This window comes from Glycine soja, chromosome 19 (assembly GCF_004193775.1).
Source record: "Glycine soja cultivar W05 chromosome 19, ASM419377v2, whole genome shotgun sequence".
Taxonomy (NCBI): Eukaryota; Viridiplantae; Streptophyta; class Magnoliopsida; order Fabales; family Fabaceae; genus Glycine; species Glycine soja.
In genome coordinates this window covers 38,265,869-38,283,655 of record NC_041020.1, presented here as the reverse complement: position 1 = coordinate 38,283,655, position 17,787 = coordinate 38,265,869, and the positions used below count along the sequence as shown (strand labels likewise).

Genomic DNA, 17,787 nt, shown 5'->3' with positions numbered 1-17,787 from the left:
TTTGTCTTGCCATTATTTAAGACAATCTTATGACTTGAATGACAACCTAACACTGTAACACATCTTTTTAATATTATGATCATTGGTTGCTGTTGAGCAAAAATAAAATGGATACTTCATGCTTATTTTATACACTAACATGGAAACTCGTAACAAATGATTAACATCATTAATACTCCCTCTTTTTTTTTTAGTGTTGGATTTTTGGAAAATTTTAGTTTCTATATATATGTTTTGTAAAATTCAAGATAATATTTATTATTCTTTTATCAATTATATTCTTCTTTATTTTCTAATATTAATTATTTTATGCATGTATTTATTGTGGAGTGAGTAGAAAAAGGGGTAAAAAAGGAAACATAATGATTATTTTATTAAAATCAAGAAAATTTATTGTTTTTCTTGGTTCCTACAAAACAACCTTAAAAAGGAATGGAGGGAGTATACTATTAGGACGGTTAGTGTAGTCGGGTGGTGTAATGGTTAATGAGTTTTTGTTCTCTTAAAATTAACTTGATACTTAATCCTTAATTTTACTTTTGTGACATGTTATTCCCTCTTAAACTTATATGTAAGTAAAATTAACTAATTTTATATTGATTAAAAAAATAATTGACATCATTTAATTTTATTAATTTTAAGTAAAAAATAAAATTATTTTAAAATTATTCTTCATTAAAACTTGATATCATACAAAAAAAAAAGTCATTGAAAATAGAATAAAAAGTATATAAAGGATGTTTTCGGAATGATAACATTAAATATGACAATTAATTAGATTTACTTATATTTAAATTTAATATATGAGACTATTTTTTTGTTTATATATGAATCCGGAGGGAGTATTAAAGAAGCTTATAAAAAACTAACTTTGTTTGCACTATGGCAAGAACCTCATTGAAGAAATGCTTTCCATTTCTTTCTGTTTTCACGAATGCTCTCTCTTCTGCTTATAATTATCCCCATGTATTTATTTTCCTAATAGGTGCCTTGTGGTTCTAATTTCCTGTATGGTCATTGCTATATATGGAAATTGAAAAATGTGTTGAACGAGAACTTACTTTGAGCAAAGTTATATGTTGGCTTTCATAGAAGCACTGCTGCTACTGAAGTACTTTCTCAAATCATACATCCGCTTAAAAAATGATTGACTCTTATGTGAAGGCTTTAGAAAAGTTTAAGTATGCCGTTTACATAGAAATGATTTACTTTGCTAAAGATAGAAGGCTAGGCTGGAGCGGGTTTAGTGATTGCATTTACAATGAAAATTCGACAATGGGGATAAACCTTTTTGTTATGGGCCTATGTCTATTTATGACTGTTTGAAATATTTTGTTCATAATATTTGTTATAGTTTTAAGGATATCACAAAAGGTCAAGTCTTACATTATTTGGAATAATTTTGACTCATGTTTATATACCATTTTATGATATGGACTTTCAAAGTGGCTAGCAAGAAATGAAAGTTTTGTATGCATGAGCTAAGCTAGGGTCACATGGACTTGTCGTAGTACAAATCTACCAATTTTCCCCCTGTGTGCGCGATAATGGGCCTTTTTCATAAATGTATTTTATTGTTGATTTAATTATGTGATTCCTTTTTCCATTTTTGTGCTCCCCTTTCACCTTACTGCAGTGGACCAATGTCTTGTGAATTTCAGGTAGTTATTTTAGACATCAGTGGTTGAAGCTGAATGTCATTCTGCATATAACACTATTTCTTTTGCTTGGGTACAAATTTATTCACTTTACACAACCTTATAGAGAAATGCCTTTTTTTTTTTAATTATTACTATCGTTTTTAAATTTTGGGCTCAGAAGTATATATGTTATTCTTCGTTTGGCTTGGTGGTAGTATGAGGAAGGAATTTCTTTATCTACTTCAACAATCAATTTTGAGGATTGACTGTTGATTATGTAATTTATAGGCTTGTTGCGTCCTTGCTACAATCTATTAGGATGTGTATGTTTTTCACTGAAAAAATGATAGTTAGTTTTGCTACAATGAACAAGGTTGTAATCAAGTTTCACCCTCTGAATTAAAATAGAATTAGGGAGTGAGACAATTTTTAGCGTGGATTAAAACATTGTCCTCATCTCAGGACAAAGAAAATATATGTGCATCTGTTGCATTTGTTTTAACATCTTGATATAGGCCTTATTATATTAGGGAGACTTTTGATTTTCTCTAACGGCTGTGTATATTTCGTTTATTATTATATCATTTTGGGTTTAATATAATTTACATTTTTTCTAAGGAAAATACATGCTCTCCTCCACTTGAGTCTTCTCCATGATATTTTTCTCCCACTTCTCTATAGACAACTCCTCCTCATGATACCCATCCCACTCATATTTCTCCTCCTCATGCATCGTCAACAATTTCTCCTTGTATGGAGCATCATTCTCCATAAACACAGGAGCCATGTCTTCATCAACCACCACTTCATTTTCTCTAAATTTTTCCTTCTTCGAACTGTTTGGATCATCCTCCGAAACTCTAGCTCAACGTTTTTCGTCCTCCATTCTGATATTATTAAAATAATCTAGTTTTTATTTATAATTTGAGTTCACATTATTTTAAATATAAGTCTATATTAGTATTTCACTACTATCATATTATATTAATAAACTAGATGGCGTAGTTATAAAAAAAAATCTATTATATACATATGTAAAAAAGTTTAATATTCGAGTGCATATAAATTGAATTCATCAAGCTTGCCTCAAAAGATTAATCCCTCTTTATCTATAGTAGTATTTCACCACTATCATATTATATTAATAAACTAGATGACGTAGTTATAAAAAAAATTCTATTATATACATATGTAAAAAAGTTTAATATCCGAGTGCATATAAATTAAATTCATCAAGCTTGCTCCAAAAGATTAATCCCTCTTTATTTATAAACTAGAATAATTATTTTGACTCGAGAACATTTTTAATTGTAATTCTTTAACAATAATATTTTTAGTTGTATTTCTTTAACAAAAGTGCTTTTAGATTTTTTTTGTCGATTTTTTTTATCTCTTTCAGGTTATCATTTTTAATGCTAACTTAAATTTTAAAATATTTTAAAATAAATTATCAATAATTAAAGAATATTTTATCATAAATTTAAATAAGATTTTGATCTCTAAAAAATAGGATCATTTTGATTTTGATCCTTTATTTTTCTAGTCCGTATAAAATTTAATATTTTTTTGTTTTAGTCTCTATTGCCAACTAATAACATTAACAAATGATATAACAATTACCTTAAAAATTACATATAATTATCCTATAAAACACCATCATTAGAATTTAAAAATATAATTTATTAAAAATTACATATAATTATCCTATTAAACATTTTATTGACATGACATATCATTAGAATGTAAATATTACTATTACCTTAATATAACTCTCGGAACTAAATTAAAAGATATTAAATTTTATAGGCCAAAAAAAAGTAAACAAATAAAGTGCCAAAATAAAAATGACTTTATCTTTAAAGGATTGAAAATCATATTTAAACCTTTATCCTGATATAAATATCATTATAAATTTAAAATATAATTTCTAGATTAAAAAATATTTAATTATTAGTTATATTATAGTTGAAATATTTAAAAATATTTATTTATCATGAACTTTAATTATATAAAATATACATTACACAAATTACAATACTATTTTTTTCTAATATGAGCTCGTCATGTTTTTTTTTTCTTCAAGAACACGGGTTTTAATCAGGTCAAACCAAATACATAAAAAGAATCTAAAAAAACTGAGAGGTATATAAAGTCTGATCGTTAGGGTTTTAGGTAGTTGGATGTGTTGAGATCCACTGCTGCAGAATCCAATTTGTGACCCTAAATCCAAGTTACTATGACTGCTCAGACCCAAGAGGAGCTTCTTGCGCAACACCTCGAACAGCAAAAGATCCATGTAATCCACATTAAAAACTCTCTCCTTTTCCTTTTATGAGTTTTTCCTCTTAATTTTGAATTGGACTCGAAAATACTCCAATTGAGTTTGATTATGTGCAAATGTTTTTCATCACTTAACTGTTTTAGGAATTGTAGCCTGTGGAGTCTCAAGGACTCGTAGTAGTGGGTAAATGCAGTTTGCTTTCTCTGTTTTTTCATTAGAGATTCGATCAGTGACTAGAGATGTGGAAGAGAATGTAAATTACTTGGTTTTCTATTGGTTAAAGGCTGAACTTTTTCTGTGCAATCAATTGAAAGGTTTCTGGGGATTCATCAATTTTTAGGAAAAAGAAGAGTTTAGTTTCCAAATCAAACTTAGTAGAAGAACTCCGTCTTTAGAAAGAAAAAAAACCTTAGTCGTTCTAGAAGAACAATTACAACTAACGGCAGAAGGTGTGTCTCTGAATATTATTTTTGTTTTTCTGCATAACCTTAGCCTGTGTTTGGATTGATGGTAGATGGTGGAGTGGAGAGAAATAGAGTGGATCAGAAAGTTGATCAATAGTTTCTTTTGTAAAAAACCGAAAGTAGATCGGGATGGGACCTGATTCATCCCATTCCATTTAGTCCAATTTGTATTCCCTCTCAATTTGGGGTGTAGGGGTTGGAACAAATCTTGTAAAATAAAAAATCCCTATTTTGACCTGCTAAATAAACATAATCCTTTGAAAGTGATATTAAAGTGGGGTAATATAGAAACTATCGAGTAATAACTTATTTCGTTTTTTTTCCAAACAATGGAATGGAAATTATGGAATGTCCATTCCATTCTATTATAGAATATCCAAACAATAAAATAACACTTTTAATTCATTCTGTCCCATTATGTTCTGATCCAGTCCATATTTAACAACCTACTATTTGCTATTTGCTCTGTTTTCTAGAATTTTGAACTTTTGAATAATATCTTTTTCTAGGATGGTGAACCTGTTGTCGAGGATGATGATGATGAGGAAGAGGATGATGATGATGATGATGATGAGGATGATGACCATGCCGAAGGTATGTTGGTAAATGAGATTAACTGAAGAGTGCTCATGACTTGCTCACTTTCATTCTTGCATTTGGCAAAGGTTTCATAGCACTCCTTTGATAGTTTGATTGGAATTATATCGTATGTGAAAATTATGTACATGGTTTTAAGATTAATTTGGCTTGTCTCAACTTACAAGGGACCAAGGTTTTAAAAAACGGTCGCAGTTTTGTCGTGTTTGTTGCTATCGCAATAAATTGTGAACAAATGCGGCAAATGCGGTTTGTGTGATCATTCACATGATTTAATGATGCAAATTGAATATTCAGGCACTGCAAATATACTAAGTTGTAGTTTACCTATTTTATACTATTTTTTTTAACTTGTACACCCATACATATAAAGTGTATCACAATAATTTGATAAATTGTAGCATTTTATTATATCTACAATGACTCATGTCCATTTTTAAAACATTGATTCTCTCATTTGATTTAAAATTTATATTTTATGTTAATTTTATACATTGTACAATTTTTAAAATTTGTTCTATGTGTCTTTGAGTTGTATCACGTGTCCCATGTCATGTCTATACTTTTCAGGATTGTTCTGTATTTAGACTTGAGTCGAGAGTTGTAATAAATATTGCCAATGTCATAAATAGGTTGGGTGGATCTTGTATCTGGTATCAGAATAAAAATGAACATGCATGGAGATCATAACAAGTCTATGTTCTGTCTGACTGAGTTAATATTGATATTTTCATTGTACATGAACTGAAGCTACAAAGATAGTTCCAATTACAATCTCAGGAATTTGTGTTCTATTGCAGGACTAGAAGGTGATGCATCTGGTAGGTCGAAGCAGACCAGAAGTGAAAAGAAGAGTCGCAAGGCAATGCTTAAACTTGGAATGAAACCTGTCACAGGTGTCAGCCGAGTGACAGTCAAGAAGAGCAAGAATGTTAGCATTTGACTCATCTTTTTCACTTTTCACCACTCTTTTTCATTTGTCAGATCTATTTTGCTTTGGTAAAAATTGAAACTTTGGACTTTGTTTGTTTAGATCCTGTTCGTTATCTCAAAACCAGATGTTTTCAAGAGTCCAACATCTGAAACTTACATTATATTTGGGGAAGCCAAGATTGAAGACTTGAGCTCACAGTTACAAACTCAGGCGGCAGAGCAATTCAAGGCTCCTAATTTGAGCAATGTTGGATTGAAGCCCGAATCTTCTGCTGTTGCTCAAGATGATGAGGAAGTGGATGAGGCTGGCGTAGATCCCAAGGACATAGAGTTGGTGATGACTCAAGCTGGTGTGTCAAGGCCTAAAGCTGTTAAAGCTCTCAAGGCGGCCAGTGGCGACATTGTTGCTGCCATTATGGAGCTAACTAATTAATGGTCCAGTTTGTTTGAATTTTAGAAAGTGTAGCTATTTTTCATTGTTGATCGAAATTTTTGCTCCTTGAATTTGAAGTACTTGTTTGTCAATTATCTGTGTAATTGTCCCCATGGAAGGAAAGGACTGTAGACTTCATTTGCAACAAATGCATGTTCAATGCCAAGAATGTCAGTCATAATTAACAATTATCTGATATTGATACAACCCAGTTACGATCTTGAGTGAGATATATATATCACAGCTTTTGTCTTGCCATAATTTAAGACAATCTTATGACTTGAATGACAACCTAACACTGTAACACATATTTTTCATATTATGATCATTGGTTGCTGTTATTTAGGACTTAAAACTTAGAAAGTAATGTGAGTAATTTAAACAGAGCAAAAATAAAGTTGATACTTCATGCTTATCTTATACACTAATAACAGTTCTTCACTTGAAACTCGTAACAAATGATTAACAAACATAATTAATGTACTACAAGGATGGTTATTGTAGTCGAGGGTGTAATGGCTAATGAGCTTCGGGTCTCCTAAAACTGTCTTGAACTTAATCCTTAATCTTTCTTTTGTGACATGCTATTAAGGAAGTCTCTAAAGAAACTGAATTTGTTTGCACTATGACTAGAATGTCATTGAAAGAATGCTTTCCATTTCTTTCTATTTACACGAATGCTCTCTCTTCTGCTTATAATTATCCCCATGTATTTACTTTCCTAATAGGTGCCTTGTGGTTTTAATTTCCTGTATGGTTATTGCTATATATGGAAATTGAAAAATATGTTACACGAGAACTTACTTTGAGCAAACTTATATGTTGGCTTTCATAAAAGCACTGCTGTCACTGGAGTACTTTCTCAAATCATACATCTGCTTAAAAAATGATTATGACTCTTACGTGAAGGCTTTAGAAAAGTTTAAGTATGCCGTTTGTGGAGAAATGATTTACTTTGCCTAAAGATAGAAGGCTAGGCTGGAGCTGGTTTGGTGATTGCATTTGCAATGAAAATTCGACAATGGGGATAAACCTTTTTGTTATGGGCCTATGTCTATTTATGACTGTTTGGAATATTTTGTCTATAATATTAGCAATGGATGAGGTATTTTTACAACTGAGAACCACCTATTTGTTAGAATGTGAATAATTAGTACTTAGAGATAATCTTGGATTCTTTAACATTTTCCAGAAGGTTAAAAAAATTATTATACAAGAAACAAACCTAGTACCTCTTTTGCTAAACAATTTGACGGTAAATAATACAAATAACACGAACAATTTTATATTAGTTCATTTTTACTATTGGGGTTATGTCAAACCATCAAATTCTACTATATCTTTACATGATACATGTATTTTTTTTTAATCACTTCAAGCACACAGACTATATAAGTGATTTGGAAAAAAAAATACTTATACAAGTTATTGAAGTCTTTACAATTGTCTCTTCAAGCAAAGCGCCTTTTGTATTCTTTGAATCAAAACTTATCCAAGCTTCCACCAAAATCACTAAGAATTTTGGTTAAGAATAAATCTCACAATCTTATTGTCCTATCATATGGATATACAATTTAAGTACATGATTTTTTTTCATAAAGAGAGGTTTTCACTAAGTCACAAAGAAATCTTTAAAACTCTTATAAAGCTTAGTAGTGTTTTCTCACTCTCTTTTTTGTGCAAAGATCTCCATTGTATATAGGTAGTTTTCAAGAAATAACTGTTGTCTTACAAGTCTTCCTCTTGCTTCTATGTTCCTTTGTCCGAGATCTTCCGAGAGAGAACAAGGTCGTTGGGTTCATTAAATACAACATTGAATGTATTTCACCAAGTAGTTACTTTGCTATGATAAATATATAACTTTCTCCTTTCTCGTACAGGATGTCTTGTTGCAGAGAGCAAATATCTTTTTTCTCAAATATATACATTGATGTTCTCTTTCTTCTAGCTTAGCACGCCCTTTAAGACATTACATGATCACTTTTATGTTGATATCTCTTTTGATACTTCTAAGGCATTCTTCAAAAATTACAAGTCTGTTGTTCAAGATTATGATATGCCCATAAACTATAGAAGCAAAGATGAGATCAATATAAAATATTAAAAGCATGTTTACATTGTCTAATAAGATGTACAAAGACATCTAGTGTCTTTTCTCTTATCATCGTGATTTCTTTTATCTTTATAAAAACTTAGTACTTTATTTGTTATAAGTCAAAATACATTGAGGATACTAACTCGTTCTATGTTTTGACACCCTTCCCCCTCCCCTTAAATCATGTGTTTTTTTTGTTACGTGAGTTAAATTATTACACCAACTTATTAGGATTCACCTAGTGATAAGGTTGGATCAATATGTATGAAATTTTAGATTTCATCCTCGTTGTCATCATTATAAAAAAAAAAAAACAAAAAACCCTACTACCCTTTTCATTTCTCAACTTCTATAGCATAATCTTATAAATTACTTCCTTAAAATATATTCTACATCAATTTATCTTTCAAAAACTACACTTGTTCACTTATGCCATATTTTAACTTGTCTGGCTAATTTTGTTCCAAAAAGGTGAAAACCTATCTAGCTAATTTATCCTGTTCCCGTTTGATTTACTCAATTCTGTACCCAAAAAGTGAGGACAAGAAGATTCCATTTAAAAAATATATATATCTTGCTGGAAAAGAAACCAGGTTTTGAGGATGAAAGATACTAGCTATCCTTTTGTTGTGCTTTTTGTGCTTTATTTGTATTTATTTGGTTACATATCCCTTCCTTCACTCGAACGCATACTACATGACATCATTCACATCAAGCTTTTTATCTTCACCCAATTGGCTTTTATCCAAAACAATAGAAAGCTTTTCTAATAACTTGTATCCTTTCATCTTGTCACTTTTTTTGACTCTTCTTCACCCGGACCAACCACAAACACCACACAAAAGTGGGGGAATTAGAAAATTTTGTCGATCTACCGTTAAATTATACCCCTTTCTAAATTTGTTATATATCATAATTTTGAATAGATTGGTCTATCAAACCTGGGTTACATTTTGAAGTTGGACCAGCTAGGGTACAGATATTGTGTCTAGTCAATATGGATCTTTGATATTTATCGAGAAACTGAAGTATACCCAGTTGTGGCAAAAAAACTTGGTTTCTGTCAACCAATAAAAATAATAAATAATACAAAAGATAAAGAGATAAGTTCTTAAATTTTTTGGTGGATGATCAACTCATCCAGAAAATAATTATTGTCAGTAGAGTTTCTGCGACATTGCGAGCTAGCTGTGTCATTGTCAAGGCGTTATGCTGGGATGCCTTTGACTCTCTAAAGTGTTTGACATTAGGGAAATTTCTATTTATTCAACAATGACAGTCATAAATCAATTCTACAAATATATAATTTATGAAAGCGTGTGAAAGAAAGAAATTAAATATTTAAAAAGCATTTATTTATCATAGAAGTAAATTTTCGAGAGAATGATTCAATTAATTATTTAAAGATATGCATGACATTAAATTGGTCCTTTACATATTTGGTAATTAATTTAATATTTAAAATAAACATGAATAAAATTATTAATTTAATGTCCTTTAAAACATGATGTGGTCTTCAATTAAGTGATAATTATTTTATATTATAAAGTCTAAAAGAATATTTTTAAATTTTGAATGACTAATTTAATATTGTATATATTTTGATCATTTTCCTTGGTTACATATATTTTGAAAGTTTTGATATAAGCAGTTAGTCAACTTTTGTACACATTCGTTAGGCCCTACCCTGAAGATTGTTATCTGAACTAGTTTCTGTAGAGCTCTACTGGATGAACACTACAAAAAGCATCTAATTGAAGAAGAAAAAAGACTTCTGATTTCAAGATTAACAAATAAGGACATAAAATTCCGAGTGAGGAAATTGCTTACACATCGCCTAAATTAAAATAATAATAATAATAATGAGGAAATTGGTTGTTTTATTATTGTCATAGAAAAAATAAGTACTTTTGACAGAATCTAATACGTTTAATTAATAAGATTCTTATGCCTAAGTTTATGAACATGTTGCCAAAGATGTTGTACTTTTAATACCGATCTAATGTAATGTATGCGAGAAGCATGTATTGTACGATAAGCCTTTATGTTTCTTTTATAAACAAGAAAACAAAATTGATGTACATAAATGCGTGCGTGTAATAAACACATGGTAAATCTGTCTATCGCCAAAAGTCTACACTAAGGAATTGAAGATAAAACCTACGGCACTCTACCATTCCTTAAGTTATTGTTTATCTATATTATTATGCTTTCTTTTAAGAGAATGTATATTATTATGCTTAGAAATGATTAAATTAAGATTTCAATTCAATTACTTTCACCCCTTCTGAATCAACCAAAATCCTGGTGGACATTTAATTTGTTTCAATCAAACATAAGGATGCGTAGTTAAGCAAAAATATTAGATCGTATTATTGATTCAACCCAATTAAGAAATTAACCAACCCCTCTCTTGTCCCGTTGCATATTTCCAAATCCAAATAAGAAATCAATTAATCAACCTTCTCCAAATTATTGTGCTAAGAATAAGACATCATGCATCAACAGGTCAAGCCAAGCGCGTTAAAACAGCTAGCTAGAATGAAATTGATGATATATGAAGGATGCGAAAACACATCGTTTTCTATCTATGTCACGACTTAATGAAGTTGACGAGGTTGGTAACGTCCAAACAGAGAGTAAGACAAGTAGATCTTAAACGTGGCTCCAATGGAGAGGGGGTGGGACATGGCCACATGGGAGAGTCATCAGGGCTAGGTTTCCTATAAGTGCTTTCCAAAAGTGTAATATTTTAATGCCGTGTTTGTTTCGGTTTCTCTCTTTGTTTTGTTCTATTGGTCAATCGGACTAAAAAATTTGACCATCATATACAAATTTATTTACTTCACCACGCTAGCCTACACATTTTGTTGAGTCAAACAATGGATTCTTTTATACGAATTCGTTAAATTATATAGATAAGACACCTCATATATATGTATACCCCAGCTGGATAGCCATGTTGGAATTTTGTATATAAATTGGCTGTTGATAAGCTTTCTAGTCTTTTAACAGAGAAAGGAATTTAAGTTATTGCTTTGATTGATTGATTACATTACATAAGAATGTAAGAGATTATTTACCGACACTGCTTCACTTGGGAATGGGACAACACTTGTCATTCTTCATCACAGTCTCGACGGATGTATATAACACTGTATCATCCATGTAAATCGTGTAGGTTAAAATAGTTAAAATATGGAGGTTTAATTATACTTTACAAGAAGATCATGGAAATGTGATCAAGATCACGACCCATATCAGAATTTAAATTTCATTAGTTTTCTGGGAAAAACCATGATCACAAGGGTATGAACACGGCCATAGTTTTTGTTTTGCATATTTTGGTTCTGTTTTGCATTTGGGTTTGAACCCTTATTAGACTAGACCTGTACATTTTCCTTTTAGTAAGAACTTCTTAACTTGTGATGATATAGAATCATGGTTGCTCCCCTTTTTCAACGATTCTTTACTTGTTTGAACCTCTGTTTTTCTTTGGGATCTATTCATGTTTATGTTGAGTAGTTTTCCCTTGTTCTAGGATTGTGCGTAACCCTATGGATGTCTTAATGAATTAATTTCGTATTGCCTTTGCGTGAAACTTTCTCCTCATTTGATTTCTTTTCTACTATGGAAAATAATATGGTCAACATTATCAACACCCAATTTTATCCGAATTACTCACTATTTTATAAAAATAAAGGAAAGAAAAAGAGAAAGTTTCACTTAAGAAATTTCTAATTTGCAGCAGTCTTATGTTTTCCATGGTGTATTCACAAGCCATGTAGAGTCATATGCTCTGCCTCATAGGCCACTGACTACAAACGAAAATGGGAAGTGCTAACTGAAGAAGAGATCAAAGGGAAAAGGGAATTGTGAGGAGAAGAACTTGTAATCTTCCTGACTCAAAAAGGATCCAACTTGTATTTGTGCATTGAATTATTGATAAAAGACAACCTTCCATTTGGTAATTTATTTCATTGTGTAATTACGGTGTAAAGAATGTTATATTCTTTCGATGTTCCTTGATTTATTCTCCTTGTTATCGGCTTTAATAATATTTTAGGAGTATGAGCTATCACAATTCAAAAGTCCTAAATCCAATAAATATAAAAAAAATTGAAGTAATAAAATATTAACTCTCTTTTCCAAAAAATAATAATAATAATATTTTTTCCTGTTAAAAACCTTTTTTCTTTCCTAACATTTTTCCTACGCTAATTGGCTCCAAAACTCAAAAATCTGGTTTTAAAAATTAATTTATTTTCAAAAAGGATTTTTCGTAATTTTTCTCCTACTAAACTATGGTGTGATTCTTCTATTTTAAAACTAAATACTTGCCATCCCACTGCGGTCCTGGTTGCGACAAACATTTTACATAACCTTAGGGATTTGGGGTAGTATTAAAAGGTTAACCCAACCACCCAATTCATAGGAAGAAACTTAGGTCTAAATCATGAAAGTAGGTTGAAACCTTTGAGGAACAATTGAATTGACAAAAAACTTAATGAATCTAATTGAATATAGTCACCACAAAAGTAGGGGCCAATTTGATTAAATACCCCTTTGATTCTCTAAAGGGAACAAAAGGTACTTTGGTTAATTTACCTTCGACCATAACAAGTAAAAACGCATAGGTATTGGAATTAATTGATTGAGTGTCATATCTGAAACTCAGTCTTGAAAGTTTTTTCTATTTTGAATTTCCCTTAATCTTTTATTATTTGCTAGTTTTAATTTACATTCTTGTTTTTCAATTCTTCTCATGATCCAAATCTCATTTTAGTCCAAATCCACTTATTAACTATGAAACTAAAAGGGATAAGTTTAAAAAATATATGAACTAAATGGATAATTAAATCTAATAATAATAATTATTTAACCAAGAACGTAGCAAACCAAGCCCATGAATTCTTAGAATTTTCATTGTTGAAGTTGAAAAAAGGCTTGGTTTGTTAAATTTTTTATTCATTGCTTGAACAATATAAAGAAGATGAAGTGGACATTCATCCTATATTAGCAAAAAGTAACTTCATTTTATTGCTTTAAGTTTTTAACTATGACAATACTATATACATAATAATATGGACGTATTCTTCATGTTCAAGGCTTGTTGCCTACTTTACAAGCCTTGGATGAGAACCTCGAGCATAGATTGTGTATGAAGGAGGCTTTTTGGACAGTAGTCAAAACAAATTCAATGCCTGAATGGCAGAGAGCTTTGATGAACAATAAGAAATTGAGTGAGGTTGTATGGATGACATGACTAAGATGCCATCAATTATGTGGAGATCAAGACGACCTCTTCAGAGTTGAACAACTACTTCATAGATCAAGAAATAAGGTTGAGTTATGGAGATTCAGAGTTTGGGAGAAAGAATGAAGTAAGAAGTGTGTTGGAGAGTGGCAAAGAGCTTGGTTTATTAGTTATGGAGAAAGAATGAGTATATTATTGTGTTTGAGTGAGGGTAAGGGTAGATATATTAATGCATCCAAAGATTTAGGTTATTATCCTTTGGGCCACAATCTTATGCCTTCAAAATAATTCAATTGGCTTTAGTTTTTGACTAAAAATATATATTTCAAAATTCAATCAACCTATGATAACCTCTCATAAATTGTTTCTCACACATATGATAATCTAAGCGTCAGATTTCAACAAACTTTTGACCATGGTTGTGGTCCATCTATGTTGGCAATCACTCAAGTTAGGCTTTATAAATAACGGTTTTGAAGGAAAACTTCAATTTGATATTCATCTTTTTATTCAATTTTGAAGGGAGGAGAGCATTGCAGGTATATATCTTTTGGCTACTAAGGAGAGTTGGAGATCATAATAGGATCGATTTGTGTACATGCTCTTTTGTCATTTATATGTTTTCTCTTAGAATTTCTAGTTTTGTCATGATCATGAGCGGCTAATCCCTATTAGTCTAGAACTGTGATGTAGGCATACCATTGAATCCTTTATTTCTGATTCTAATAAAATTCTTGATGTTATTTAGTCATTAGATTTCTTCTATGTTCTTAAGTGCAGTTTTAGAACTGATCACTCTAAATCATAAAGTTCTTGATGTTATTTAATCATTAGATTTATTTTATGTTCTTAAGTGAAAATTTAGAAGTGATCACTCTAAATATTAATTAATTTATTGTTAGTGATAATCTGCTTGTAATCGATTGATTTGAGAAGTAATTGTTTTCATGTAACTTGTATGGTCAAATTGATTGTGTGAACTCTCAATAGATTAATTAAGTAATCATCCATTTGGTTTAAGAACTCAATCCCTTGACCTAAATTAATATTTCTACGATCAATTGCATATTGATTTAGGTCAAGGAGCATTATAAGACTAAGATTAAAGGCTAATAATTGAATTAGGAAAATACTAATAATTGATAATAATTAGGGATTTATTAGAATTAGAATTGACAAAAATAAGGAATGTGCGAATTCACAATCCTTGACTTTTTATAATAATTATTTTTTCACCAATTCTTGTGCTTTAATTCTTTTTTTCGTTAAAAGATAATTGATCACAAACATTTCTCTATTTGATAAAACTTAAATTGTCTAATTCATAACAAATTGATTATTTGAAAACGCAACCGATCCTCTAGGTTTGATATCCAGATTTAAGTCTCTTATCATTATTATGTAAAGTGGACTTGCTCTTGTGTGAGTGCTATTAACTTACCCTTAAACATGATGTCATTTATCCATATATTTCATTATTCCTCAAGTGAAACATTGATATGTGTATATACACATGCAGACCATTACATCCAAGGTTTCTATGTTTTACATGCATGTTCTTGTAAAGTTAGCAGTTATGACATGATATAATATTTGGTTTAATATCAATTTTTTAATACTAAGAGGATATTGACAAATAAACCCAATTTAAAGTAAATATATCACCCAACTAACCCCATTCATACAAAATATCTCAACCCAAGTCAGGGGAAACAAATTTCAAGCAAATAGTTGGTAAGTTGTCTAGCTATCTATCTATGTTGATAAAAGACGCTAAAGAAAATTCTTCTAATTGAGAACGATTCAGCTACTTCCTCCACGTAACATGCTTAAAAATATCAGTCCCGTTATTTACTGTCAAGTGAGCTTACACATACAAGAATTTGTTTACACATTAAAAGAAAATGAAAATGATGGTTTAAAATATAAAATATCAAAATATTTGCATTTACAATTAAATGACTTTATTATTCTCTTTTTTATATTAGCTATAATTGGTTTGAGGAATTAAATGCTACTTATTATTAACATTTATCTATGGGATAAGTTTATGAACACTATCTAAGGAATTGACAACTTTAATTTTGAAACATACCAATAACTATTCTTTTTTATTATTATTATTTTTATATTCTTTTTGTTTCTCTCATCTCAATTTTGTTCTTTTTATCATTGTTGGTTAGGTTCTGATCTACGTCTGACTTACAAGTCTAAACATCATTATATAAAATTTGAAAAAGTAAATCAAATATTAGTTTGTACGGGTCATTTGTCAAAATTTACTTTAATGGATTTTTATAGCATAACTAATTGGGTCTTTTTTTAATAAAAAAATAGTTATTGTAGATTTTTTTTATTATAAATTTATTGTTAACTTCACTTGATTGAGTTGGAAACTAGGTTTAATGATGACACATTTTATGAGATAAGACTAAAAATCAACGATTTAAAATAGACAAACTAAAAATAAATTTTTCAATGTTTAGTGGATTAAGAATATGGTTAACCTTATTTATTATTGAGTGGAATACACGAAATCTTAACAAATGGAGAGTAAATAAAACACAATAATTAATGAGTGACTCTTATGTTATTTACTGAAATTATCTTTATTTTATCAAACAATAAAGAACATATTTAAAAAAATATGTTAGACACTTTCATTTATTTGACCATTAAACACTTAGATGCACATCCAGAGTTTTTCTGACTTAACTATTATGTTTTAAGTTCTAAGCATATAACTACATTAAATACTTGGAAAAAAAATTTATCCTACATATGACCTTATTCAACTTAAGTAAGATTGTCTTTAGTTAAGAATATAAATGGTTTAGACAAAAAAAAATCAAGTAACTAAACATTAAAATTATACAATAAATTATATTCTTATTATGAGATTTATTAACTTACACTCACTTATTTATAAAAAGAAGTATATTAGCAAGTTACACTTTGGATGTATTTAAAAAAAATTCAAAGTTATAAGTTTACTTTAAGTAGTAATTCTAAGCTGTCAATAGATTTATATTAGCATATGTCAAAATTTGTTAACATATACTTTCTCTGATCTAAAATATAAGGAAAAAAAACAATATTTTCTTGGTGCAAAAATATAAAAAAAATCAATTAATTTTTTTTATTTAATGTTATTATTTCTAAAATACATTTAATTTAATTGAGGTATTAGTTGTAATAACTTTTTTTTATTCTTGATACCAGGTCCATTGAATGATAAGTTGAAAAAAAATAACTTTTTAATTAAAATTTGTACAATTTAACATTGTTTCTTAACTAACTTTTTTTAATTAGGGTGAATAAGTTTTTTTTGGTTATATTTGAGAACAAATAGAAGTCCTACTTTTTTTAAAAAATGTTAATAAACTATGCCTTAAATATATTTAAGAAAATCACAATTATAAGATAGCATACTTCTTCTAAACAAATAATCATAATTATAATGTGAGAGTTGAGATTGTACTTCTTTTAAAAAAATAAGTGAGAATATATATTAGTAAAGCCTTATTATTATTATTATTATTATTATTATTATTATTTATTTTTGCAAAATATATTGATAAGTGGAGTATCTTTATAAATTAGACATTGTACCAATGGCTGCTATTATTATTATGATTATTATTATTGACTTCACTATGGAAGAAAAAAAAGTAATAGCATTAACTCATAAAATTATCATAATCCGAGTTAACGAAAATCAAATTGATAGCAAAATGGCGTTCTGTGGAGATGCCAAAGCATTAAAGCATAAAAAAATCTGCATAATGTGAACAAAGATAGGATAGGGTTAAGGGTGTAGGGACATATGAGACGGATACCAAAGCCACATAATCCCGTTTGCTACCATTAAAGAAGCATTCTTTTTCATACGGTCTACCCCATAACTTTTCATGCTTTTTTATGTTTACATTTGGCCAGAATTTTTTAGTTTCACATCTCATCAATTTTATTTATAGGAAAAAAAATTAAAATATAAAATAAAATCGTCTCTTCAAAATATCATTCCACTGTTTGAGTCTTTTTTTTTTCTTCTTCTTCTTCTAACGAATACTGTTTTATTTATAGG

General features: G+C 29.5%; 1 protein-coding gene across 1 annotated transcript; it reads left to right on the top strand.

The window, feature by feature from the left end:
• Positions 1-3,772: 3,772 nt before the first annotated feature.
• Positions 3,773-6,584, top strand: LOC114400133 (nascent polypeptide-associated complex subunit alpha-like protein 1). The gene is made up of 4 exons (XM_028362430.1): positions 3,773-3,936; positions 4,895-4,979; positions 5,783-5,913; positions 6,016-6,584. The coding sequence occupies exons 1-4, from the start codon at positions 3,877-3,879 to the stop codon at positions 6,346-6,348; spliced, it is 609 nt and encodes a 202-aa protein (XP_028218231.1). The 5' UTR covers positions 3,773-3,876; the 3' UTR covers positions 6,349-6,584.
• The last annotated feature ends 11,203 nt before the right edge of the window (positions 6,585-17,787 follow it).

What these genes read in the sequence shown, in the direction of transcription:
- LOC114400133 (XM_028362430.1), top strand. Translation starts at nt 3,877, where the DNA reads ATGACTGCTCAGACCCAAGAGGAGCTTCTTGCGCAACACCTCGAACAG. An exon ending in TCGAACAGCAAAAGATCCAT is followed by an intron (nt 3,937 to 4,894) that starts GTAATCCACATT and finishes ATCTTTTTCTAG; the next exon opens with GATGGTGAACCTGTTGTCGA. An exon ending in CAGTCAAGAAGAGCAAGAAT is followed by an intron (nt 5,914 to 6,015) that starts GTTAGCATTTGA and finishes TTGTTTGTTTAG; the next exon opens with ATCCTGTTCGTTATCTCAAA.